We start from the raw sequence: 24,838 nt of genomic DNA on the forward strand, positions 1-24,838 counted from the left end.
TAAAACTCGTGAATATAAAATATCGCAACGAACAAGAAGTTTTAAAACGGTTTTGTTTGTATTGTTTTAGCATTAATAGTAATTAGCAAGATCGAGATTACTCGCAATTCAGGACAGACAATTCTTGGTTTTCATTCGATATTTTTGGTTATTTATCTACGTTTTCAGGATTATCCAGATTTTAAATTGTATATACATGAACTGAGTTTTCGACATTTACAACGGATTTTTTATTGGACAAATTGAAATTTAAATATTTTTTCCTATTATTATTAAAACTCTTTGTTTAGTTTTTTAAGATAAACATTACGCATAAGGTAATATCGCATGTGTCAGTCATAAACACGCGCCTGTTTGAGGAAACAGTTATTTAATATTTCATTATACATAAATGTAAACGCTTGAAAAACTGTATTGAGCCTTTGTACATCACACATTTTTCAACATTCCATATTTTGACTTATATTTCACATAAAACAATATGGTAACACACGCACGCATGCACGAACACACAAAATACATAACTAGACATGCACATATAAGTGAACACGTTGCTACAGTATTAACACTTTCGCACATGTGATCACTTATGAACTATTTTGAATGTGCTCTTTATCATTTTATGCTGAAGTTATATTATGATTTTTCAGGACAGTTAAATCTTCTAGAAATGCAGCTGTGCCCTCTTTACAGCAATTGTAGATGAAGCAAAGTATGGTAGCAAGTTATATATATGTAAGTTCACGTATACTAGTATACATTGTTGTGTTTTGTTAATAAAATAAGACAATTACACAGACGTACTGTCTGTAAAGAAGAGTTACCCAGACTCATATATTCCACTCTGTACTGACATCATGTGTTTTATTCTTTCTCAAGGCAAAGTCAAATTTCCTTAATTACACGCTTTTATTTTGACAAGAATAAATGTGGTTAGTTATAAATACATTGGTTCTCTTTTATATCTTGTTAGAATAAATTCTTAGCCGGAATGATGTCACACTTCATAAAATGATGTCAATTAAGGCATATATGATATAAGCATTTTGCCGCGCATTTGAAAATGCTAAACCATACTTGTTTTTAATATGCAAACATCAAATATATATAATATAAGAATTAACTCGAACACACACAATGGTTTGATATAGATGCACTGTGCATGCGACTTTATTTTATTAGATTAGTTTTCTTTTCTTAAACATATTACTGTATCAAAAATATGTATTTCTTTACAGTTTAATCACTTTTATATATGTTAATGACAGTAATTTTTTAGTTACTACGTGCGTAAAGCGATAAGTACGCCGCTTTGATAATGTGAGAGTGACGTTACATTTTCTTTTGTACATGTACACTAAAGTTAACAACATTTGTCTTAATAGGTAAAACAGAGATTTCAAAGCGAATATAATGTCAGATAAGAAACAGAATTTGAAATGTCTTGATGGAAAAGTTAGAATGTCATACACATTAAATTTTATCACAAGTTCGAGCCTCACAAGTTGTCTTACATTTTTGCGTCAGTCTTTCCATATATTTTTTTTTTTTAATTTTACATTAGAAAAATGAATTGGGATAGAAAAGCAGTTTTGTTAAGATATTTAATAATTAAGATATACATGCAGGGATGATAGTGATTTTTATCCTGTATAGTGTGTAGTATGTAGTAGTCATAGTACTTTTGCAGTGCAATAGTATTTCGTGCAAACTTAACTAGGCTTAGCCTTGAAACATTAAACTGGACTTAGTCCTTAACAAACGTTTACGTTTATTATAATCGACCACATATAAAATATATCATAAACATAATCTTAATTAAATAATAAATATAGTTATTCTTAATATAAAAACTAAATATAATTTGATTAGTATACTCATTCAATTTGTTAGGGCTTTTCATATATTAAAAGCATTGAATGAAATTGTATTTACTAGTTGTTGTTGTTTAGTCCATCATCTTTATAAAGTGACACTTATATATATATATATATCTACTGAGCCCTGAGAATTTGCTCAAGTTATAATTTGTGATCGTTTGGTCGAGACCATACATGTATATAAGTCCCCCCTTAAATTTATGGATAACATGCACGCCTTTTGTTGCTCATTCCATTCATTCCAGGAGGCAACACGTTCAAAATGAATTATATAATCTGTCCACTCAGTGGTAGAACCATCAAATTTGTCTGGTTTTATGTTTCTATTTGAGTTTGAATGAGGACTAGTATGATTTTCATGTGTATTATAATTAAATACTGGCATGTTACTAGGCAAAGGCATATAGCTTGACTGTGTATGAGGTGTCATGTATGCAGCATTTGTTTGTATACACTTTTGAGATGTCTGTCCCATATTTTTATTATTCATATGAGGTAATGTATGCGTTAATGGTGTTTGATAAGTGTTGATAGTTATTGGTGTAGTAAATCTCTTTAAACCTGGTGCTGTAGTCAAAGGAAGTGAATGCTTAACATCACTATATTCTCTTATAGTAACCATTGGTACTATGTAAGATTTATTTTGAGAAATTGTTTCTTTCTCTCTATCATAATTTACTGAACGCATTTGTGGGGTAAACGTTCCTAGGCGCTAATGTTGTTGTCCATTGTTTGTATTAGACAAACAAAGCCATCACTTGTTCGTAACAACCCTTCATTACTACTCTTAGAAGCTAACGGTGTCTGTACATGTGTACGCGTAGGCATATCTGAACTATACCTGCTATAAATAATTTGTTCAGGTGTATTCAAATGTCCCTCAATTTCAGTTTTATGGATAGGGGAAAACACAAAATTTTCTTCCAAATATGGAGACCTTAATTTATCATCACAAGTTTCACTATACCTTTGTGAATGTGCTGTGTCCCTTTGCCTTGTATTAGAAGGAAATGAATCTACATAAAGTTGTGAATGAGTGTTTGAAATTCTCGTGCTAGGTGTAGTAGCATGTACGAGGGGTGATCCAAAAATTCGTGGTCACGCAGCATAAAACAAAAAGTAATAAAGCGAATCACATGAAATTCTAGTATCTTATTAAGTGAGTATATGTCGACAAATTCTCAAAATATTGTAAAGATTGTACAAGAATTAACGATTCTGCACCAGTTTATATGCATAGACATGAAAAAACGCGGCGCAGCTCACGACGTCACAAACGACGTTATGCTATCATAGGAAGTAATCTATGTTACCGTTTTGCCTTATAACTTTTCAAAGTATGTCTCTTTAACCCGCACACATTTTTCATGGCGGCGGACCCAGTCTCTAAATGTACTCGCATACCATTCCTGGCTGAATGATGACAGTATGCATTGCGTTGCTCCTCTCAACTCGTCCAGATTATCAAAACATGTAAAGCAATGCGGCGCATCGTATAACTTTTGAAGTTGACGTTAACGACGTCACAAGCGTATTTTCCTTAACGGAGCAGCTTTTTACTCATTCACGGAGTAGGCAAATAAGTGGCACGGTCATGTTGTTGATGCAGCGAATTCACTGCCTATATATATTTCTGTACAAGTGGTTATCATATTGTATTATAAAAGAATGGATGATAATAAAGAGCTCCTGTAATGACGCAAACTTCCGTCCTTCACTTCTGTAACTTGATTGTTGGAAAAATTGCACTAGCAATAAACTATATTATGTATTACAAATGATGTAAAATAATGTTGCTGAATGATAATGTATCATACATAAGAAAGAAAAAATAAAAGAATAAATTAACTATGAACAAAATTGTCATTATTTCAAAATAAATAAAACGCATAGCCGATTTTGAACAGTGACTGTCTAACTGTTTAAACAATTTCTCCATAAAACTACTGCGTAAAATAAGAAAATAATTGATACAATTGTACCAAAGAATACAATATATGTAATTAATGCATTAACTATTATCATTTTAAAATCCTTAGAGTTGACTGCACCGTCCCGTAGCTACTGTCGAAAATCGTTGACAATGTCCGCAGTCAATCGGCTGTCATTTTTCAACGTCTTGGCGATTGACGTCACAAACGTCCTTGAAAATTTCTTTTTTCTGTCTCTCCCTTACTTGTTTTCTATTTGTCTATTACCCTTTCTTAATTCTTTATGCTAATCAAAAAATATGTTGTGGCTTTCTGGAACTTTTCCCTTGATAGCCATAATCTTTTTCTACGTTTTAAACAGTTTCTCGTCTTACTTTTGACAAATTTTTCTTATTGATTGATTTTCGAGACATTCCGACGACATAGTTTTAACGGTAATATTTCATTAACATGTGATGTTTGAATCGTGATTGCAAATATAAATATGGTTTAAATGAAATAATTTTTACTGACCATGTCAAAGATATGGTTCATGACGTTTTGGCGTATTTTGAAATCTAAATGTGCCATACTGTTAAATATACGCAGCTTAAAGCGTCTGATGTCAAGGCGAATTTACGCACTGCGCCGGGTGTGCGTTACCATGGTTTTTGAATTCACTATTACGGACAAGCTATTGGCGTTATCAGATTAGATATACCATCAGCTTACAGGTATTGTTTTCCGATTAAGTGTGATATATAACAATAAGAGATAAACTGAAAATTCTTCAATTGACAGTCACAGTCCGGTTTATTTTTGATCATCCCTCGTATACATGTATTATATTATATACACTCAAGATAATATTTTACCCTCTATTTATAAACCTTACACCTTTACACAAGTATATATTCAATCAACATGTTTTATAAACTTTTTTTTTACCTTATCATTTTAGGACATACATGTATTTTATAGTTTATTTTCATATATTTTATTTATTTTATGTTACTAAATTACAAATATATCCTATGTATTTTTTTTAAACTCCTAAATTTTTAATTTACCCTATTTTATTCCTAATTTTAATTTTATCTTAGATTTATATTATTATTGTATTGAATAGTCCAACATCTATACACATCTACTGAATAATGCCCAATATAATTTCTTACATTTACCTATACATGTATTTCAGATTTACAATGTCTGTACACACGACACTGAAAAATAATAATAAGCAAAAAGAACACACTATATAAAGTCACCGGTTATGAAACCAATGTTATAGTGTAATATAAATTGAAAATGAGATAGATTCTCAAATAAATACACGTAATAATATTTAGTACAATTCACAAAGTATGTACCAAACAATACACAAATTTATAGATCTACATGTATATAGTCAGGTCATCACTGTAAAAGTTGTATTATTTACACAATACAAACTAAACTTAATTTAAATATGACTTATATACATGTATGGTCTCTATGCAAGTACTGAATTCTAAGGTCACGGTACCAATGTAATAGTGGTCAGGTTCTAATGAGAATCAATGCTTTACACGGAGACCAAACGATCACAAATTATAACTTGAGCAAATTCTCAGGGCTCAGTAGATATATATATATATATAAGTGTCACTTTATAAAGATGATGGACTAAACAACAACAACTAGTAAATACAATTTCATTCAATGCTTTTAATATATGAAAAACCCTAACAAATTGAATGAGTATACTAATCAAATTATATTTAGTTTTTATATTAAGAATAACTATATTTATTATTTAATTAAGATTATGTTTATGATATATTTTATATGTGGTCGATTATAATAAACGTAAACGTTTGTTAAGGACTAAGTCCAGTTTAATGTTTTAAGGCTAAGCCTTGTTGTACTGACCAGAGTAGGTACAGTACCTAACCTAGCTAACATTGCAAAAGTCAGCTTATTTATACAATTCAGTATTCACTGCAACAATTTGATTGGTTGAGAATAATATTGTATATACCATGCAATAAGTATGAAAGAAAGTAACTCATAACTTATAGATTAACTGTTAAATTAGATTACCGTAAATACCCATCCTATTACAACTCATATGAAAATTCCAGTAAAATGAGCTTTTTTAATACATTCCCGCGTTTTGGGCAAACATATAGCATTCGCACAAAAGTTATATACCATTAGATGCGGAATTTATTTTGGAATAAAATGGTATAGATCTATATAATTTAAAAAAATTTCGTGTTATTTGGAGTGTATATAAGACCGTACGTGTGATTATCACGGCACTTCTGCCAACCGTGTGATTATAACGAAGAATGGTAATACAAATTGTAGAATTCTAAAAAAAAATACCATTAAACGCAGAACTGGTTTTAGAATAAAATAATCATCATTTATCATTCGGATAAAACTGATTAATTATAAAGTCGTGTCTGTGATTATCACGGCACTACCCATAGCTTTGCCCTATTACGCCGCCGCATAAATATCACACGCTGATCACAGAACAGAACCACTTTATAAATTGAAAACAGTTGAAAATTCAAATTGTAAAATTTTGTGTCAACGTTGCTTGAATAGTCAGTAGAACCCGGTGACCTTAAATACATATCAATAACCTTTTCATTGAACTCCCTGTATTAATATGTTCCAAGCACTAAATATATAAATATAACTTTATATGTATACAGTACAGTCTAAATAAAAAATACACTCGTGAGCAGTTATTTAATGAGGTAGTTTTATAAAGGGGACGTAACTTTGTCAATACTCAATTATTCTGAAATTAAACAACTATGGCTCATTTGTACATATATTTTTACCGTTGCCCATTTATCATCCTAATCAAAACTGTGTTTTGTCTTATACTTAACCTGTTGGATGCGAATGCGTGTATTCAATGTTCTCAAATGGAATTCATGGATTGTTGAAATAAAAAACAACAAAAAAACAAAAAGTTTGACTTTTCCAGTATCTATACAACCACAGAGCGCTACGCTATTATGCTAATAAGAGATTTATCAGGTGGTAAAAGATTTAGGCGATAAATAATGTGCTTGGTTACAAAAATTATCAATACCCATATTTGTCAATAAACTGATATAAGGAATGGCGAACACTTCAAACAGTTTCAAACAGTATGTTTCGTGTTTTAGTGCACAATGTTAACTTCACGCCTGGCGATTTTAAAGAGAAATTGACACCAATACGTATTATGCATATAACCAACCCGATATGACACTGATAATTTCAATCTAGGTAAAAAAATATTTCTTTATCATGATATTTTTCGACATGAACAAGTATAATTTATGTAAGAAAAATAAAAACAAAAATTTATGAATAGACGCTTTTTTCCAATTTCCTGCAATTACTTTTTTCAAGATGCTCCGGTGTGTTGGATAACAAACATGTATGTAAAAAAGAAGGACAATTATTTGACACAATTCATTTTAGTAAACAATATTATTAATTCTAGTTTGGTTAAATATAAAAACCATGCTGCGATTATCACGGCTTATCACGGCTCTTTACTGTCGCGGGCGGTTTATACATTTTATTCAGAGATCAAGTTTGTTTAACATCAAAACGTTTATAAAAGTTTGCATAAACCTTCAGCTGAAGACACATGTAGACACACAATTGATTTCGGAGAAAATAGTATTATACTTTACATAATTCAAAAATGGTTGATTAAATTAAATATAATTTCGTACGCATGACCGTTGCTACTTCGGCGCGATATAATCGAACACGTGCACTATTCTTATTTCTAATACAAATTATACATTTCGGCATTATAAGTAGCTCTATCTGATTGCAATTCTATTGATAACCATTATTTAATATTATAACTAACGTTCAAACGCTTCGATTTGTTAAGATAATGTTATTCTAATTAAGAAAAATGACACATCAATGATTGTCTATTTACATCCCTGGCAAAATATAACAATCACACATAGCTATTATCAATATTTAAAATCACAACTGTCTTGAACACTAAGTGAAAACACGATAAATATAAAACATTCTAAAATTAGAACTAAAACTTTAAACAAAATATTTATCAGCAGACATTTTCACAAAAAAATCTTACGATTTATCTTAAGTTTTTCACTTACGATAAGAACAAAAAATGATTCAAACTGATATAATTTATACATTGATTGAAGATAATTATATAAATCTAAAAGATTCAGAAAGAAGGTCTACTATGTTATAAATAAATGAAAATGTACCACTAGAATCTAGTACATGCTGTCAATGAAATCGAACTCACCAATTGTACAAATTATATGTTTTCAATAATACTAGTCTACAGTATAGTTCACATTATTTTAAACTATTCATAACCCTCTCCATCGTGACGTCATCAAGTCATGACGTCACACATGTATATGTTGAAAAATAATTATACCTCAATTTGTGTTATTTAAAACATACTGTTTGCTTAATATTTAGTTGTCCTCCAACTATTCAGTTTAGGTAAGAGATACATGATATTTTACCCTTAAGGGAGAATAAATTACACATACGAACGGGAAAGACCTATCGTAAAGTTACGACAGATTTTGCACTTAAGATTTTCTTAAGATTTTTTGTGAAAAGGAGATTTATCGTAAGATTTCTCTTACGACAAAAAATTGTCGTAAGATTTTGTGTGAAAATGTCTGCAGAACATGATTATAATTATTCATAACGAAGGTTGTCATAATTATTTAAAAATCGCTGCAATACATGCTTTTTAAAAACACTCCCGTGTGTTAGAAAATTAATTAATTCTCACAAAAATTATACTATTAGATGCGGAATTCATTTTAAAATAAAATGGTGTATGATTTAACTATTTTGGAGTACATCTAAGACCGTACGTGTGATTTTAACGGCACTACCCCTAACCGTTTGATTATTACGCCGCCGCGAAATAATCACACGCGTGGAAATATTTCTCATAATCACTAACACAATGATTATTATAATTACTAAGAGGGTCATCATAACTATGTGGAGCTGCATGGCGACAACCAATATCATCATTGCCATTGAATGTGGTCAGTACCAGTACTATCGTCATTGAAAGATATTTTCTTTGTAATTAAAAAAAAAACTTTAAAAACAAAACTATGATTATTCATAACGATTGGTCGTCTTGTTGTCATAAAAAAGAAATCCATAAAATGCCGTATTATTGAAAAAGAAATTATATTGCGGAAAACCATTTGGAAAAAAGTGTATAACCAGTATGTCTGATTAAGTATAATTATGACCGTACGTGTGATCATCACGGTATTACCACACACCACTAGAGCGAAATTCATAACCAACACAATGAATAGCTTTTGTTACTAAGAGGGTTTCTGTTATTTAGTAGCATTGCAACAACAATAACCTTATTATATGGCTTACATGTTTTCCCCTTCATTTCGGACTATTTAGCCAGCATCAACCTGCACCAATTTATCTTTACCTTAAGATTAGAAGATGTGTTATCAAATTCTTAAGGTACACTGATGAATAATAAGAGCTACTTTTAACATATACTGAATTTAACTGACTTTTATATCACATTATAATTATTATGTTATTAGCGCGAATCCTTTAGCGTGCCTTTTTACATTTCACGTGAAAACTGTTTTAATTGAGAAAATTTCATATTCATTATATGAAATACGACAGCAATCTTTTTTATTTTTCATAAACTACTGAAATAGTGTTGATGTCTTATTTGTTGAAAACTTCTATAATGATATATATGTAATGGATATTTCTGAAATAACTGACAACTTTTTCGCAAACATATCCCTGACATATTTCTGAGTTACATTGCTATTCTATTCTTTATTCCACTCAGATCATGCAAACATGACAACATGAGGTAATAATACATTTGCAATGAACATAATAAACGAGGCTAAGAACCATATATAAATATCACACAATATATAAACTATAGCGGGAAAGTTCATAATCAACAAATATAACCTCGAAGTTATACAGATCAACACTTTTTTCAGGTTCATGAGTCAATTGACAGCAGCCATATACATTCTTTGGTGTATCAAAACGGAACGAGGTTTTTATATAAGTTTAATATTACGGAAATGTCATGCCAATTAAATAAGAATTCACACCTTCATGGACCTCTGCTTTCCGTATACTTAACCCTTTTTCACACCATTACTATAACTAGATTTTTGCCATTTCGAGTCTTCCTTTTATTTATTTATTTATTTTTTTTTTTCATTTAATTTTGTATTTTACTATTATCTTGAATTACATGCAAACACACAAAGCGCAACAAATAAACCTTAACATATATCAGCTAAAAAGGGGGACTAATATAAATAAAAAAACGAAGGGAAATCCATGAAACAGACTTTTTTTAAACTTTTTTGAAACAGAGAAACCTAAACTGAAACATATTTTTCAATTGTATCAGGCATTATTTATATTAATGTCTGTATCGAAAGATTGCACGCTGATGTTTAGGAAATAACATTTTCTGTCTTAAGTTTACACTTTAAGATACCCCTATGCGGTGGAAAATCATAAGCTTTTATAATAAAATATACCACCATTAAACGCGGAAATTTTTTTAGGAAAAAAAAATATATAAATTTAAGATTTTAAGTGTAAATATAAAACCCCTCCGTGTGAAAATTTTAAAAGGGGACTACCCAAAACCCTGTGATAATTAAAGAACCCCCGGGTAATAACACAAAGCGTGGTAATATTAAAACCCCGCGTGGGGATAATTAAAGCCCAACAGGCACCCTTCACAAAAAAAAGGAAAAAAAACTGAATGTGGGAAGATGAAAAAAAGTTTTTGTTTTTTCAAAAATGCTTAAACAAATTTTTTCTAGTTTTTTTTACTGATTAATTTAAATTCCCAAAATAACTTTATTTTTAAACTTAAACCTAAATATTTTTACAAAAATCTTTTGTTTAAAAATTTTGCTGTCAAAACTACATAGAAAATTGAAAATGTATTGTCCCCATTGTTCAAAACTTTTGCTATGGGGTTTTATTAATCAGTTTTCAGAGATAACATGTATATTTAATCGCAGTACACATAGATGTTCTTGCTATATATAATAAAACATACATTGTATTTCAACGCGTTTCTACTATATTGTTTATTTATACATTAACATTTTTCCTGTGATTAATTATTAGTTGCAAAGACTCCATTGTAATAAAAAAAAATTGTCTTTCGAAAGAAATATGCTTGCAAATATACAAATGTATCACACTTTATTATATGATCTGAATATAACTGCAATGACAGGTACCGATATACCAATAACCAATAAAAATGGCGATATGAAATATTCAGCATTTACCCTTTATCAGTCATACGTCAATCGTTGGTTTCATTGCCAGATCTATCGATACACTCTGTTATACCGTTATTGACCGTCTTTGCAGTTCCCAAAATTCTATCCAAAACAAAAAAAGAACGATTTAAATAAAATCCCATGTATATAATAGTATTCATAATATGGTATTTTTATTTAAATCTGCACGGATTTATATTACAATTCAATTAAAGTCCGTGGTTTCTGATATTTTAATTAGCCCAACAAATTGTGCGCTTTAGGGTTTTTTATTTATAGACGATGGTAGCCCTTCGTGTCAAGACAAACATCTATTGTGCCAGTTGAGTCTCACGGGGCATGACATTTGCTGTACTTTATACTTTCTACACACAATAGTACAAAATACAAGTAGGAATTGTTAATATTCACTTGTAACAACGAAAGTATGACGGATAAGTCGGATACAAAAATATTAACTAGAACCAGTTTTAGGCAGACTCATACATTTTAAAACGGAAAATGTAATATGGATGGACATGAAAAAAACAACAACATTTTTTTATTATGTTATATATTCCACATTTATCAGCATAATACAAATCTCTGATGACATAAAGACAATAAAATAGTTTCAAATACAAAACATACTTCATATTTTTCGTAAATCTAAGAATTACAAAATTTCTGCCTAAGGTTGGTTTTTGGTAGTGTTGACAATATATATGGAGATGATTTTAACAAACACAAAATGTATTTTATAAAAAATATTTTAAATCAAAAAACATTTTTTATCAAACAAATGTACCGAAATCATCTGTGAAAAAACAAAACTTCTGTTAATAAATTACATTTAGAGAGTGGTTGAAGTCCAAAACTAAAAATGTCTGCCTAAGTTCATCGTCTGCCGAAATGCTGATTTAAATTTACTTTATGTCTGCCTTAAGCTTATGATATATATATACTTAACATATATACTTATAATATATATAAGGTTAGTATAATATACTAAATAGTATATGTATTATATACTAAACACAATTGATATAATAGCCGACATTAATATAAAGTAAATAGCGATTTTCTAATTTTCTGGCGGCCTTCTCGGACGACATTTTTTTTTATTTCACGCACCCAAACATGATTTGAAACAATCAGTCATGATAGATTACAAGTCAGATATTTCTATAAAAATTGTACATATCAGCTCAATAATATCGATACCCTGACTGTTTGACAAAAAAAAAATGTTGTTGCATGAATGTATAATGTTGTTAATTTCGACGTTTTATTTACTGTATACAATATTATGACACATGACAAAAGGACGAAATTAAATTGATCTTAAAATATATTATACATTTTGATTTTGATTTTTACAGTGAAAATTAAGATCCCTCGAATGAATCCTATTCATGACCATAACTTCAAATTGGTGTAAGTGTTATTAAATTGTCTATCACGTTCAGGTTTTAAATCACATTGCCTTTTGTAAAGTTTATGTATAAAGTATTCACAGTCTAAAGACTTTGCATATTTTGAGCCATCCTTATGTCGTGTTTGCATGAGTTCAAAAGCAAGTCTACATATCTGAAAAAAAGTAAAAAATAAAGTGACAATTTTTATATTTGTCACATTTTGGCAAAATCAAATTCGTTCGAAATATGAACATGGAAATAGCTATTGTTTCTAATTATAATGGTACATAAAATCAAACTCATTTGATCATAATTATTGAGGTGAGCTCAAATAATTTACAAATATTTTCTCAAGGTTTGTGATATAGAATCTAAGTCTAATAACTGTTTAATACATAATGATCAAGCAAGTTAAACTGTCTTTATAAATCTTATTTCATAAATTTGCACAATTTTACGTTTGAATGCAAACGTTCACGGCTGAGAATTATGCTTATTTATTGACGAGATGTGTGCTTATCAAAACACATCGTGTCACCCAAATATATAAATAAATATATATATATATAAACTAAACATTATTCGTAGTAGTTCTAATGTGTGAGAAAAATAATAATAAAAAAACAACAAAAAAAAAACATACGTTAGATGACATGGTACAGACGATGTAGTCGCACATTGACAATAGAAATATGTCATTGATGGTGTCTTTTAGAGACGAATATTTTAATCGCAATGTATATTTACTTGCCGCTACAGTTGCATTCATATTATTTATAACTGTGTAGTTAGAAAACCTGAAACAATAAACTTGTTATAAATAAAAATCAAATTTAAATATTGTATAATATTTATAACCAAGAAGCATATGTATACTCGCAATATAAACAACGATATGAATCTAAGCTGTTTTAAAATGAATATTGTGATGATTTTATGTGCATTGAAATTTCATAATTCAAGCCTTGCAAAAATAAAAAGTTAGTGTTTATATATGTTATAATAATTTCAATTATATAAGAAACATATTGAAACGGTAAGTCATATTATAGAATGAATCCAAAAATTAACCAAAATTAAATAAATAAAAAAGATGATATAACAACAAATATTTACAATTGATTTGCCTCTGATACAACACTAGGCTCGTCAGTAACAAGGAATATTTTGCGCGTTTTAACAGCTCTCCCAGTACTTTGTTCATATATATTAAACCAATTATCTGCAGCTTTCATATATTCTGTAACGTTATAGTAGTAAGCTTCCTTTAATTTGTCTGTTCTCCGAATGTGTAGCCTGTAATATAATAATAATAATAATAATATATATATATATATATATATATATATATATATATATATATATATATATATATATATCAGTCTGATTATTGAAATTGTATTACTTATTAATTACTTATATATAATTATATAGTTCTTTTAAAGCATGTCATTTTTTTGCATATTTTGCTATGAAACATGTTTTATGACTATGATAAACGCATGAATTAATAAGTTATAAAATATATCATACTCATAATCATAATCATCCCTGTCTTTTTATCAAAAAGGAATATAGATATAATTTAAATGCTTGGCGTGTATTGCTTTATTTAATACCAGCAATAAAACTGTGATCTGTTTGCAGCAAAACACTAATGCTTAATGTTGACGTATTTTTGGTTGTTTAAATTGAAGAAATAGAAGTTAGTCAGGAATTACACCAAAACAACAATTAGAAGTTATTTGCTGGTTAAGGTGCATTTGCAGGAGTCGCATTCACTTCAATATCATTTTGCAGTCGATGGAACAGTGATAGTAATAACAGGTGCATTAGCAGCAAAAGCAGAAATAGTGGTGACAGTTACAGAAGTAGTCGCAATGATTATGGAAGTTGAAAAGAAAAGTGCAGTTGCGGGATAGCAGTTGTAGTAAAAGTAGCTGCAGCAGCATGTGCAGACAAAACAGTAGCAGTTACGTTTGAAGTAGAAATGCAACAGTGGAAGTGATGACATTCGCATTAGCCAAAATAGCAATATCGGCTGCAGTCGCGCAATCAGTAATAGCATATTAGTCCCAGTAGTAGCGGTAATTGTAGTAACATAAAAATATTTAGCCGATAGTTTAGTAGATAGGAATTTATTATACCCAACAATCACTTTCTTGAAGCCAAGTGACACTCGTGATTCAGTGATGAGGTTATTGAGGCGTATAGTAGGTCTTAAGATATAAGAAATCATTTGACCGGCCCACCAAAGCTGTGGGTCTGGGTGGAAACGTAATACCCGTTTTCTTATGTTTTCAGGAATTGATCGTTCAAGCTTAATATATGTTGGTCCGAAAGCAACCTGTATCACTGGAATATTCTCAGTCTTGGAAAGAGCTGTATGTCAAATGCAAAAAAGAGACAATACGAAAAAATATATGTAACAAACTCAATATTTGAAGCTGAGTTTCTTTACTTTTTTACTCCAGCAACAAAATAACAAACAAAGATAAAAAAATTGTGTCAGCAACGAATCATCCGTATTAATAATGTCTATATTCGCAAATTATAATTCAAATACATAACTTTCTTTAAATCCGAGTAACGACTTATATTTAACAAATGCGTGTACTTGTATTATATAACTATCTCACAATATGCTATTAACAATATAATAAAATATTTTACTTGTGACTTTAAGAACTGTTTGGTTCGATAATTGTGAGCAATTCTTGCTAAGCGGAAGAAAAAGGTCTCCCCATCCATTTTGTTCGTACACAGATTGTCCCTTCCGACAGATGACTGTCCTGTGAGTCATAAATCCCACTGTAAAACAGACTGTCAAGAGATGTACCTGACTCCCGAATCCAGCTTAAATGACAAAGCTTTGTTAAAGAAGAAGAATTAAAACAAATCATGTATATTGAAAAAGAAACAAGTTGAAAATAACAATTATATCTTGAAAGTGTTTTGTTTTATTTTTCGTGTTTGGCATGTTTATATTTCTGCGGACTTTATTTCTGCGAAGAAAAAACATGATTTAAAATATACGGCTCATTTTATCAAGGTCTAAGTCACATAACACGACCTTTAACTTTCTCACATTTCGCATTTGTTGATAGGTATCAATGGAAATCGGTACAACAGTTAATACTTGCAACCAAACACATCAATATCAAATTATGCATGCTTTGGTCAGCGTTAAATGACGTGTGGAAACATATACTCTGTTAGTATCTTTTATTTTAGGCAATTGATAGAAAACCCACATAAAACCGACGTCAACTAAAGTATCCGACGATTATTTTAGCGGTTTGAATTATTTATTGGTAGATAACTAGTTTAGCTAACATGCCGTTATTATTTAAAACGAAACAAGTAATAGTGTAGGACAATCAATGTAACCAATACATGAAAAGCATTCTCTTCGTTTTGAAACTGACCGGAAAAAAGTCGCTGCAAAAATTAACAACAACAACTTATAAACAATTTAAATTTACCTTATAAAAAGTAACAAAGAAAAATAAATATAAATTGGTAATACTGAAACTTAATTTTATAAGACAATAAATTTAAGAGTATTTTTTTATTTACTTCATAAGTCTTACTTCGTGGCAGATCACAAACAACCTTTTTTGCTGACTCACATGACTGTGGATTCTGTATGAAAAAAAGTAGAAGTAGATACGATTAAAAGAAGCAAAAACAACACAATTATGTTTGACATATTTAAAATAAGAGTATTTCTATTTTGCACTCAAGCAAAGTAACTGTCTGTAATGTATTTTCATTATTATTATTATTATTATTATTATTATTATTATATACCACATTTCTATAGCTATCTTTTCATAAATAATAAATGTTCAAGAGTGCTTTACATAATCTGATAAAACATAATCATATGGTACGATATTAATTAAGTAAACCTATTAAACAATAATGATAATCTAAAGTCAATAAAGGATGGTAAGAAATACAGACACATTCAGTTTAAAATCAAGTCTCAATTATATTATCCTGTAAAAGATTTGAACGAAATAAGAGTGTTAAAAAAGTAACAAACAAAAGTAAAAAAGAAACGAATTATAAAGTAAAACCCTTAGACATAAAATCAAACACACAATTTACAGTGATAATATAGCAAAAGTAGTACATGTATGTTGTTTTATGAAACTAGCGTCCATAGAACTTTATGAAATAATGTGTTTTCAGAGCTCTCTTAAAATTTGGCAAGGTATTACAGTCTCAAATGACAGATGGTAACGCGTTCGCTGCGACTGTCTGGAAGCACCTGTCACCATATCGTACTGTCCGAGATTTAGGCAAAACTAATGTCATTGAGTTATTCTGGGACCTCAAATTTCTGACTGGGATGTACACGTTTATCATGTCTTTTATATAGGCTGGTGATTGATCGATGAGGGATTTATATGTATCAGTCAAAATTTTATATTCGACCCGATACTCTACCGGAAGCCAGTGAAGTTCACGGAAGATAGGTGTTATGTGGTCATATTTGAGTGTTTTGGTCACAATTCTAGCTGCTGTATTTTAAACATGTTGTAACTTGGTCATTGACTGCTTAGAGACTCCGTATAACAATTATCATTATTATTGAATCAGCTATGAAACACAACAAAAGTAAAGTGAGTGATACAGTTTTCAAAACCATACCTGTATCTCATACAATTTATCTTGTACATAAGCAGCAATCAGTTTGTAGTCTTCTGGTGCCGTGTTATTTTCATGGTGTTCGCCTTCATTGTTAGTTCGATCATCACTGCAGAATAAGAAAATGTCATTACACTTGCAAACACCTTATGCAATATATTGTCATGGCACAGTATTCCTCAAAAACGATTTTTCTAGAAATGGCAAACATGACTTTGATAAACTGTAAATACTGGTTTAAAAGCATGATTGTTTTTCTGAATGTGAATTTATTTTAATTATGTTAAAAGTCGTATATTGACTGCCATAAAGATTCTTACAGTGATAACTTTAATTAAATTAAAAGTACCAGAAACTAAAAATGATTCATGTCAAACTCCATTTATCAGGACACCAAAATCAAAAGGTTTTAATGCTAATAATCTAATTTATGTAACATGGTAAATTGTTTTCAAGACTTCTGCATGAGTGAAACAAATGTTTATAAGGGAAGTATTTTAACATTAGTTGTCAGATTAGTTGTCAGATGAATTTCAAGAAAATTAAATTGGAGAAGATATAAAAAAATCAAGAAAATTATATGGAAAAGAGCCACTTCTTTTAATGATTTAATGATATAGCGTTAAAAGGAAATAAAACATAAAGGGATCGTAAACGGTTTTTATTTATTGTTTGAACCTTATCTAGTTGGTTTATTTCCTTAATTTTTGCAGTTGAATTATTTTTTTTTTTTTGTGAATTAAAACTGAATACTCCTATGAAATGTAACCAATTTATTTAAAGCATTGATCAATATCAAAAATAAATAATGCCTTTTTAGTTAATTGTTGTAACCAAATACAGTATTCCTATAAGCATTTTATTTGAATTGACTTGCATATATTTTACGCTAAGAATGGAAGTTTCCAGCTAGATGTTCAGATTCTGTTTCAACCATTACGACTAAGCATCCATTTTCTTCATTTTTAAGCTACATTGACGATTTTGGTCATATAAGATGATGTTAAGTAGGTTGTGGTGTTATCTTATTCCATATAATAGTTGCATCTTAATCATTGTCAAGCATTTTCCTGATACTTACTGTTTTCTAAATAACTTAAAAATACCAACACATGATGGGGCTTACATTTTCGGAGGTTTTACCGATAGTATATGAGACTTATTCTTAACACTTTGATAAAATTTCTGTTTTAAAACTCAGATAAACATTATTGTGAAGTTAATATTATTTCGTTGTTTAACAACTTACGGTGCGTCTCTATGTGTGTTCTTTATCCGCATAGGAAGCGTTAGCCGCCATGTGAGATACAATTGGTAAACTCCAAATGATAGCACTATTACGAGAAACGCCTTTATTTTTTTTTTCAACCTAAAATAACTTGATAACATAACTTAATATCAATAAGAAAACTAAAGCATTAAATTTTAAGTAATATTAACTTACTGGGAACTTAATATCATAAGGCATTCCTCCTGAACTGAAACAAGAGACGATTGCCAGAAAAATGCACAAAACCAAAATAAGTAAAAACAACACTTTGGAGACCCGATGTCAGCCGCCTGTTCAAAACCTTAACGTTGAACATGCAATTAGAATTTAGAGCAAAGAAGAAATAGTTCACGTTTTTCAGGAACAGGTGGTATTAGCAGAAAAATGTCATCCATGAATGCATGAAGCTAAATTATTTTAATAGCAATTAAACTGAATTCATTAAAACAAAACAACGCCGATAGCAAACAAATAATAAAAAAGTATACATATAAACAAAACAATCGGACGTATCAAATTTACAATTAAAATTCTTAAGATAATTGTTTACAAGATAAGAAATTACAGAATAAATATTTGATAAAAATGCAAACGTAAATAAAAAAGAAAATAACATATTTGAAATGAACATTCCGGGAACAGATGAAAAAAAAAATAAATTCTTTAAACATTGTTATAAATGATCGGTTAGCGTCGATACATAAAATGAACTTTCTAAGTTACTATGGCAAAGTCAGGTAACCTTTTGCACAATCAATGATTTGAAGCTTACTGAAATTTGGAGCCATGAAAGTGTATTAAATGTCGATTGCAAAATTTCAGCCTAATTCATAGAACATATAATTCAAAACATACAATCAACTATAAAAAAGTAGTTTTGATAAAACACAGGAGAAAATACCAGGTGGGTGACAAACTCATTTATTAAACATTGACATACTTTGATTTTGGAAAATTACACAAAATCTGCGTTAAGTAATTGAACAACTCACCAACAAGTGCTGTGGCAAATAATGATTAGGCATCGATTTTATTCTATTTTATCTATTTTTCTTTCAAAATTGTAGCAGGCTGAGTTTCGAATAAAAAGGTTAGTTAGAATACTTTTTTGAAGGACAAAGATAACACTGGTGAAAAAGTTGATGTTGCTGTCAAAACGCATTTATGAATACATTTTGAAAACTGTTCTGATTAATTAAGTATTATCTGTGTTGTCTTATGCATCAATCAGTTTCAATCTACACATACGTCTATGGGAATTACTTCTAGTTTAAAAGTAAAACGTAAATGTCTAACAATATTGATGAATAATCACAAATTGACATCTTTATTATATTTGTGTACATATTTTCATATAAAATATAATTAATGACTTAAACGTTGTTATAACTTCATTCAATTGTTTTGACTTTTGGCTTAATATAAAATCTTAATAAACCAAAATTTAAATTGAGTTGGTATCGACTTGTATCAAACAATATATATATATATAAATTCATACATTTATATATATATCGATAATCTGGACTTTTTTATAGACATATATAATCCTAAAAATCCTAAAAAAGTAAAGCTCTTACCAATTCATGTTTTTCCAAATGCTGAAATAAAATGTTTGGTAAACATCATCAAATTAATCACTCACCAACAGTTATACAATTTCTATTATGTTTCAGTCAACAATCGCTTAATTTTGTATGACATTCCTTTCGCAACGGTTTTTACCGTTGACATCACATTGCTATGTGTTCTATGTTCAACTGTTGTTGATTTCTTTTTTATTATTAACAAAATGTTGTTCTAATTGGTCATTTCAAATTTTGTTGGTGTTTTTCAACATACACTCATATTTGTTTTAAGCAAAAAAAAAATATATTTCAAACATAAAGTTTCAGTAGAAATCATTAACTCATAACTTACTGCTATCACTTCTTTTCACACAGAGATCGACAACCCACTAAATATATCAGTTAAATAAGCGTTAACATGTAGTCAAAATAGAAGTTTTTCTCTCTTCATGCGAAACATTAAAGCTACTTTAAATAAATTTCATAAAAACAGAAATAGCGACATTTCATTTATACATTGGGTTTGATATCCACACCAGATCTTATTATGGTGTCAAGACAACCAGAATGAGTTTTATAAGCATACATATCTGCGACCTCATTGTGGCGAAATCGTAAGTACAATTTCTGTTTGCATAAGAAACTCCGCCTTCGGTTTATCCGTACATCAATATTAAATCAACAAACATTGCGATAAGTAGCAGTCCTAATATAACGGTATATTTCCGCATTGTAACGGATGTTTTCATACAAACTTAATATTTTTATCTGATGATTACTCTTTCCTGAACGCCATGCCAAGTGTACCGTGAAGCTAAAACGGTTAAAGCGTGTTTGCACATGAAAATCTCGTAGTTGCTGTGTTCTGTATAGCAACTAAAGCAATGTGACGTAGCACATACACGAGCTGATTAAAGTTTTCATTTGCATGTTAAAATTCGTATACGAACTTTAGTGTTACCGTCGGGTTTTCCGATTATAATCCTTATTTATGAACAATGTTTGGCGAGATTTACAACACTACTGTTAAAAAGGTTAATGAAACTGTATAATGCTTGGTTTTTAGTCCGACTGTAAAATATGTTTTACATATTTATTTAATGTAACTTTAATACAACTTAAAAAAACAACAACAAAAAACAGACATCACGATATCGCGAACATTGTTCTCATAGATTTTACTCGTCGTTTGAGAAACCTTGTTTTTTTACAATTATTCGTCAGTTATAAAAGTAAGTTAAAACGTTTGTGATTTTACATTTCGGTAAGTTATAAACTAAGAATTAAATGAAAATTTACTATTTTGCTTTAAGGAGACCACTAATGTCGATATATTATTTAATATGTTTCATGTAAAGGTCAAATTATATTGAATGCAAGCTATACGGTTATAAGTCTGCTTATGATCAAATTTGATACCCATAAATAATTAACAAAAGTATGGCAAGCTATGGAGTAACAACTTATCTAGCTTACTCAGGGCGTCGTTTCGATTTGAGCCTCTCCCTTTAATAAATGCCATTTATTAACTGCCTGATTGTACTGATTATCCTAAATGTCCGTAATATTATAATTTTACGGTATAAATTACCATATTGTGTTTGCATGGGAATACGTTATTGTTTAACGTTCCCGTTTTTTTTCTTTACGTTACGTCATTAGTTTATATGTTTATTATTTATTTAAGTTTTGGCTAAAGATATGCGAAGAAAGCATAAAAAGCGCAACCGAATATATACCTAGAGTTGTTTTTTCTTGAACAAAATGAAAAGTTTAAAACAATACGGATCAAAATAGCGGGAACAAAAGAATGAAGCGATGCCTTGTCCAGTTTACATTGCAAATGTTTATTGGCGACGCCGATGAGCGGCGTCGTGTCTTATGGAATGCTTTTTGTTTTGTCCTATGGAAGGAGCTAGCTGTTATTATTTGCAGTTGATGTCATGTTGTGTTAATTAATTTTATTTTGATTCGTAAAAACCAAGTGTACAAATATGTTGTTATATTTGTATTTGATAACTTCATGTAAAAAGCATGTACATTGTGATGTTATTTTCACAAAATTGCAGGCTCAGTTTAACAGCTTGTCCCTTACCTTTATTGGCAATACTAAAACCCGGATTTCGAATATCGTTGTGGTCTACATTGATGCCGTATTCTTTTTCATTCATTTATATATTTTCAAAATTTTCCTACAAGAAGAACGTTCACCTGCAAATGAGTATTAGGATAGGAATGGAACTGTTGTAAATGATTATCCTATTGATTTTATCCATATTACGTTAATCTATTGCACAGAATGATTGTTTTTACAAAGTGTACCAATATCCGGATGTTGAAAAATATCCGATTTTCTGCAATTACTGCTGTCACATGACCATCTAACTTACTACCACTACTTTACATGACTTAATAAAACTGAGCCTGCTTTTGGGTTTCAGGTTTTCTCTATTTTAAGGGGAAGTAACTCAAGTTTACTAAATTATTTGTTCTTTTCTGTCTATCTTAGGTATTACTAACTATATTTTTTGTATACAAATTACCAGTTGTAAGGTCATCCAAAGCATAGAGACCCTGAGGAGTGAATATTGATAGATTTTTATTTTACTGGCTTATGGACTGGATTTTTTTTAGTTTGTGCAGTTAGTACAAATTAACCTACAGGTATTCTGCTACAGGAATCTTCTAATCACTACGTGAAACTAATTATTATTTTCTATGTGTTTGTATATAAATTGTTAATAGAATAACCTTTGGTAAAAATGAAAAGTAGAAAATTAAAGCTATGCATAAAGGTACTGAGACATGTCTATATATTTAAAACAGAGAAAGGATAACATCCTGAAGTTATCAATTTTAAATACTTGATATACATGTATATGCAGTTAGTTATATAGTACAGTCAAATGGAAGGTAAAAAGAGGGACATATTTGTTACTGTAAGAGATATGCATTTAATGTTTAGACACTCAACTGGGAATTATTAATGTTATGTGCATACATGTATATCTTAGTATATTGATATGATGAGACTTATAATATTTCTGTATTTAAAGAGTTACAGTTATGACATTATTATTAAAGGAATGAGACTTTCATTAAAAGTTATAAATGATAATATATGTAATGATTGAAAATGTCCTTTAACTTGGATCAAGCAATATAATTAATAAAGTCTAAAAAAAATCATATACTGCGTTCCAGAATATAAAAGGAAATTCCAGATGTCCTTTTTCCGGGGATCTACCTCAAGGCACTTTTTCAGCAATAAATTTACGAGATAGAGTGTTGGCTGACATAGGAGAATAATTCCCCTATCTTTTAAACCTCAAACGCATTGTACCTGTCCGTTTTGCGGATGATATTCCTCTATCTTTTTATATGGGTTTATTTTCTAAGGATAATGTTGGAAATCGTTATTTGATGAGCACACATACGTATACATAGAGGAAAATAATACTTTTAAATGGGTAAGTAATACTGTCATTAATGCAGTTCATTCTCCGAAATCAGTATGGGTGTTCGCATATGGTCTAATTCTGTTCAATACATTCCTCATGCGTTAGTATGATCTATGTCTTTAATTGTTATTCATGTAGATGAAAATGTTTCATGATATCTGGTTTATCCCCGTTTTAATAAAGATGGTATGATCAATGACAAAATGGAGGGTAATAATGTAAGGCAAACATTTGTTTTATTTTTGTAACAATTCGTTACTTTATTTAACATTTTCCATCATACATAATATTGTTACAATGAGAATATGTAGTAAATAAAACAAATATAAGAAAAATATTTAAAAGCTATCAAAAATTGATATTAATATTATATTTTTTAAGCTAGTAGTAACATATTATTATCAACCAGCTATCTATTTATATAAAATACTTATCCATTTACCTATAGTGTGGGGCCATATGCCGCTTTTCATGAAATTGCACTTAATTGCCCTATTGAAGGTTCTATGATTAACGGGGCATGTAAGGTTAAAAAGTAAAAATAGACAGCAGGCAATTTATACTAAGGGTGATTCAACATTATTAAAGTTAGGTATATTGGAACAACCAGGAAATCAACACATAAGACTTTAAGTACCAAACAAGTGCACTCACACCAATAATGTCGTGCAGGACGATATTCAATAATACCTTAATTAATACGCCACACATCGTAGGTTTTAGGCCCGCTGACACAAAGTTAAGTTAGAACCTAGGATGTGTGTCATATTGATTAATGTATTATGAATTATATAACACTGGACTGACAAAACACATTTACCCTCAATATTTAAAGGCTGCGAAGGATTAACATGTTAAAAAGTACACTTTTTATAATCAAATCCAGAATTAAGAAGAAATTTAGAAAATGCTTTACTAAATAGTTTGGCAACAAGCTTTGCGGATCTCACGGCGTATAGTCGATGTAACTAAAATCTTTGTTCCCTTAAACATATATTTTTTTGGACTGATATGTACTTTTTGATTCGTTTTCATGGTAAAAGGGAAGACTGGTAAATCTCACCCTTTCTATATTCTATATTGAAATATACATGTGTGCAGACCATTTCATAATAATGTAAATCACCATTATATCATTGCCTTGCATTTTTTTTGTCATTTAGAAATATTTCTTATAAATTGGATATCATTTTTCATTCATACATTTATAATGTAAATGATTTACCACCACGAAATTCGATATATATGAGAGTCAAGATAATAATCATTGCTGAATTCCGATTAAAAGTTGCACAGAGCACACATGTAGAGTTTCAAACGTAACAGTAGCAA

General features: G+C 29.7%; 1 protein-coding gene across 1 annotated transcript; it reads right to left on the reverse strand.

Annotated features, from left to right (window-relative positions):
• Window positions 1-11,722: 11,722 nt before the first annotated feature.
• LOC132735159 (alpha-(1,6)-fucosyltransferase-like) lies at window positions 11,723-18,577 on the reverse strand. The gene is made up of 8 exons (XM_060722076.1): window positions 18,457-18,577; window positions 17,211-17,316; window positions 16,142-16,193; window positions 15,222-15,404; window positions 14,696-14,930; window positions 13,665-13,844; window positions 13,192-13,345; window positions 11,723-12,720 (listed from the first exon to the last, which is right to left on the reverse strand). The coding sequence occupies exons 1-8, from the start codon at window positions 18,486-18,488 to the stop codon at window positions 12,544-12,546; spliced, it is 1,119 nt and encodes a 372-aa protein (XP_060578059.1). The 5' UTR covers window positions 18,489-18,577; the 3' UTR covers window positions 11,723-12,543.
• Window positions 18,578-24,838: the final 6,261 nt, after the last annotated feature.

This window comes from Ruditapes philippinarum, unplaced genomic scaffold, assembly GCF_026571515.1.
Source record: "Ruditapes philippinarum isolate M1 unplaced genomic scaffold, ASM2657151v2 ctg6494_1_1_1_1, whole genome shotgun sequence".
In the NCBI taxonomy this organism is placed as follows: Eukaryota; Metazoa; Mollusca; class Bivalvia; order Venerida; family Veneridae; genus Ruditapes; species Ruditapes philippinarum.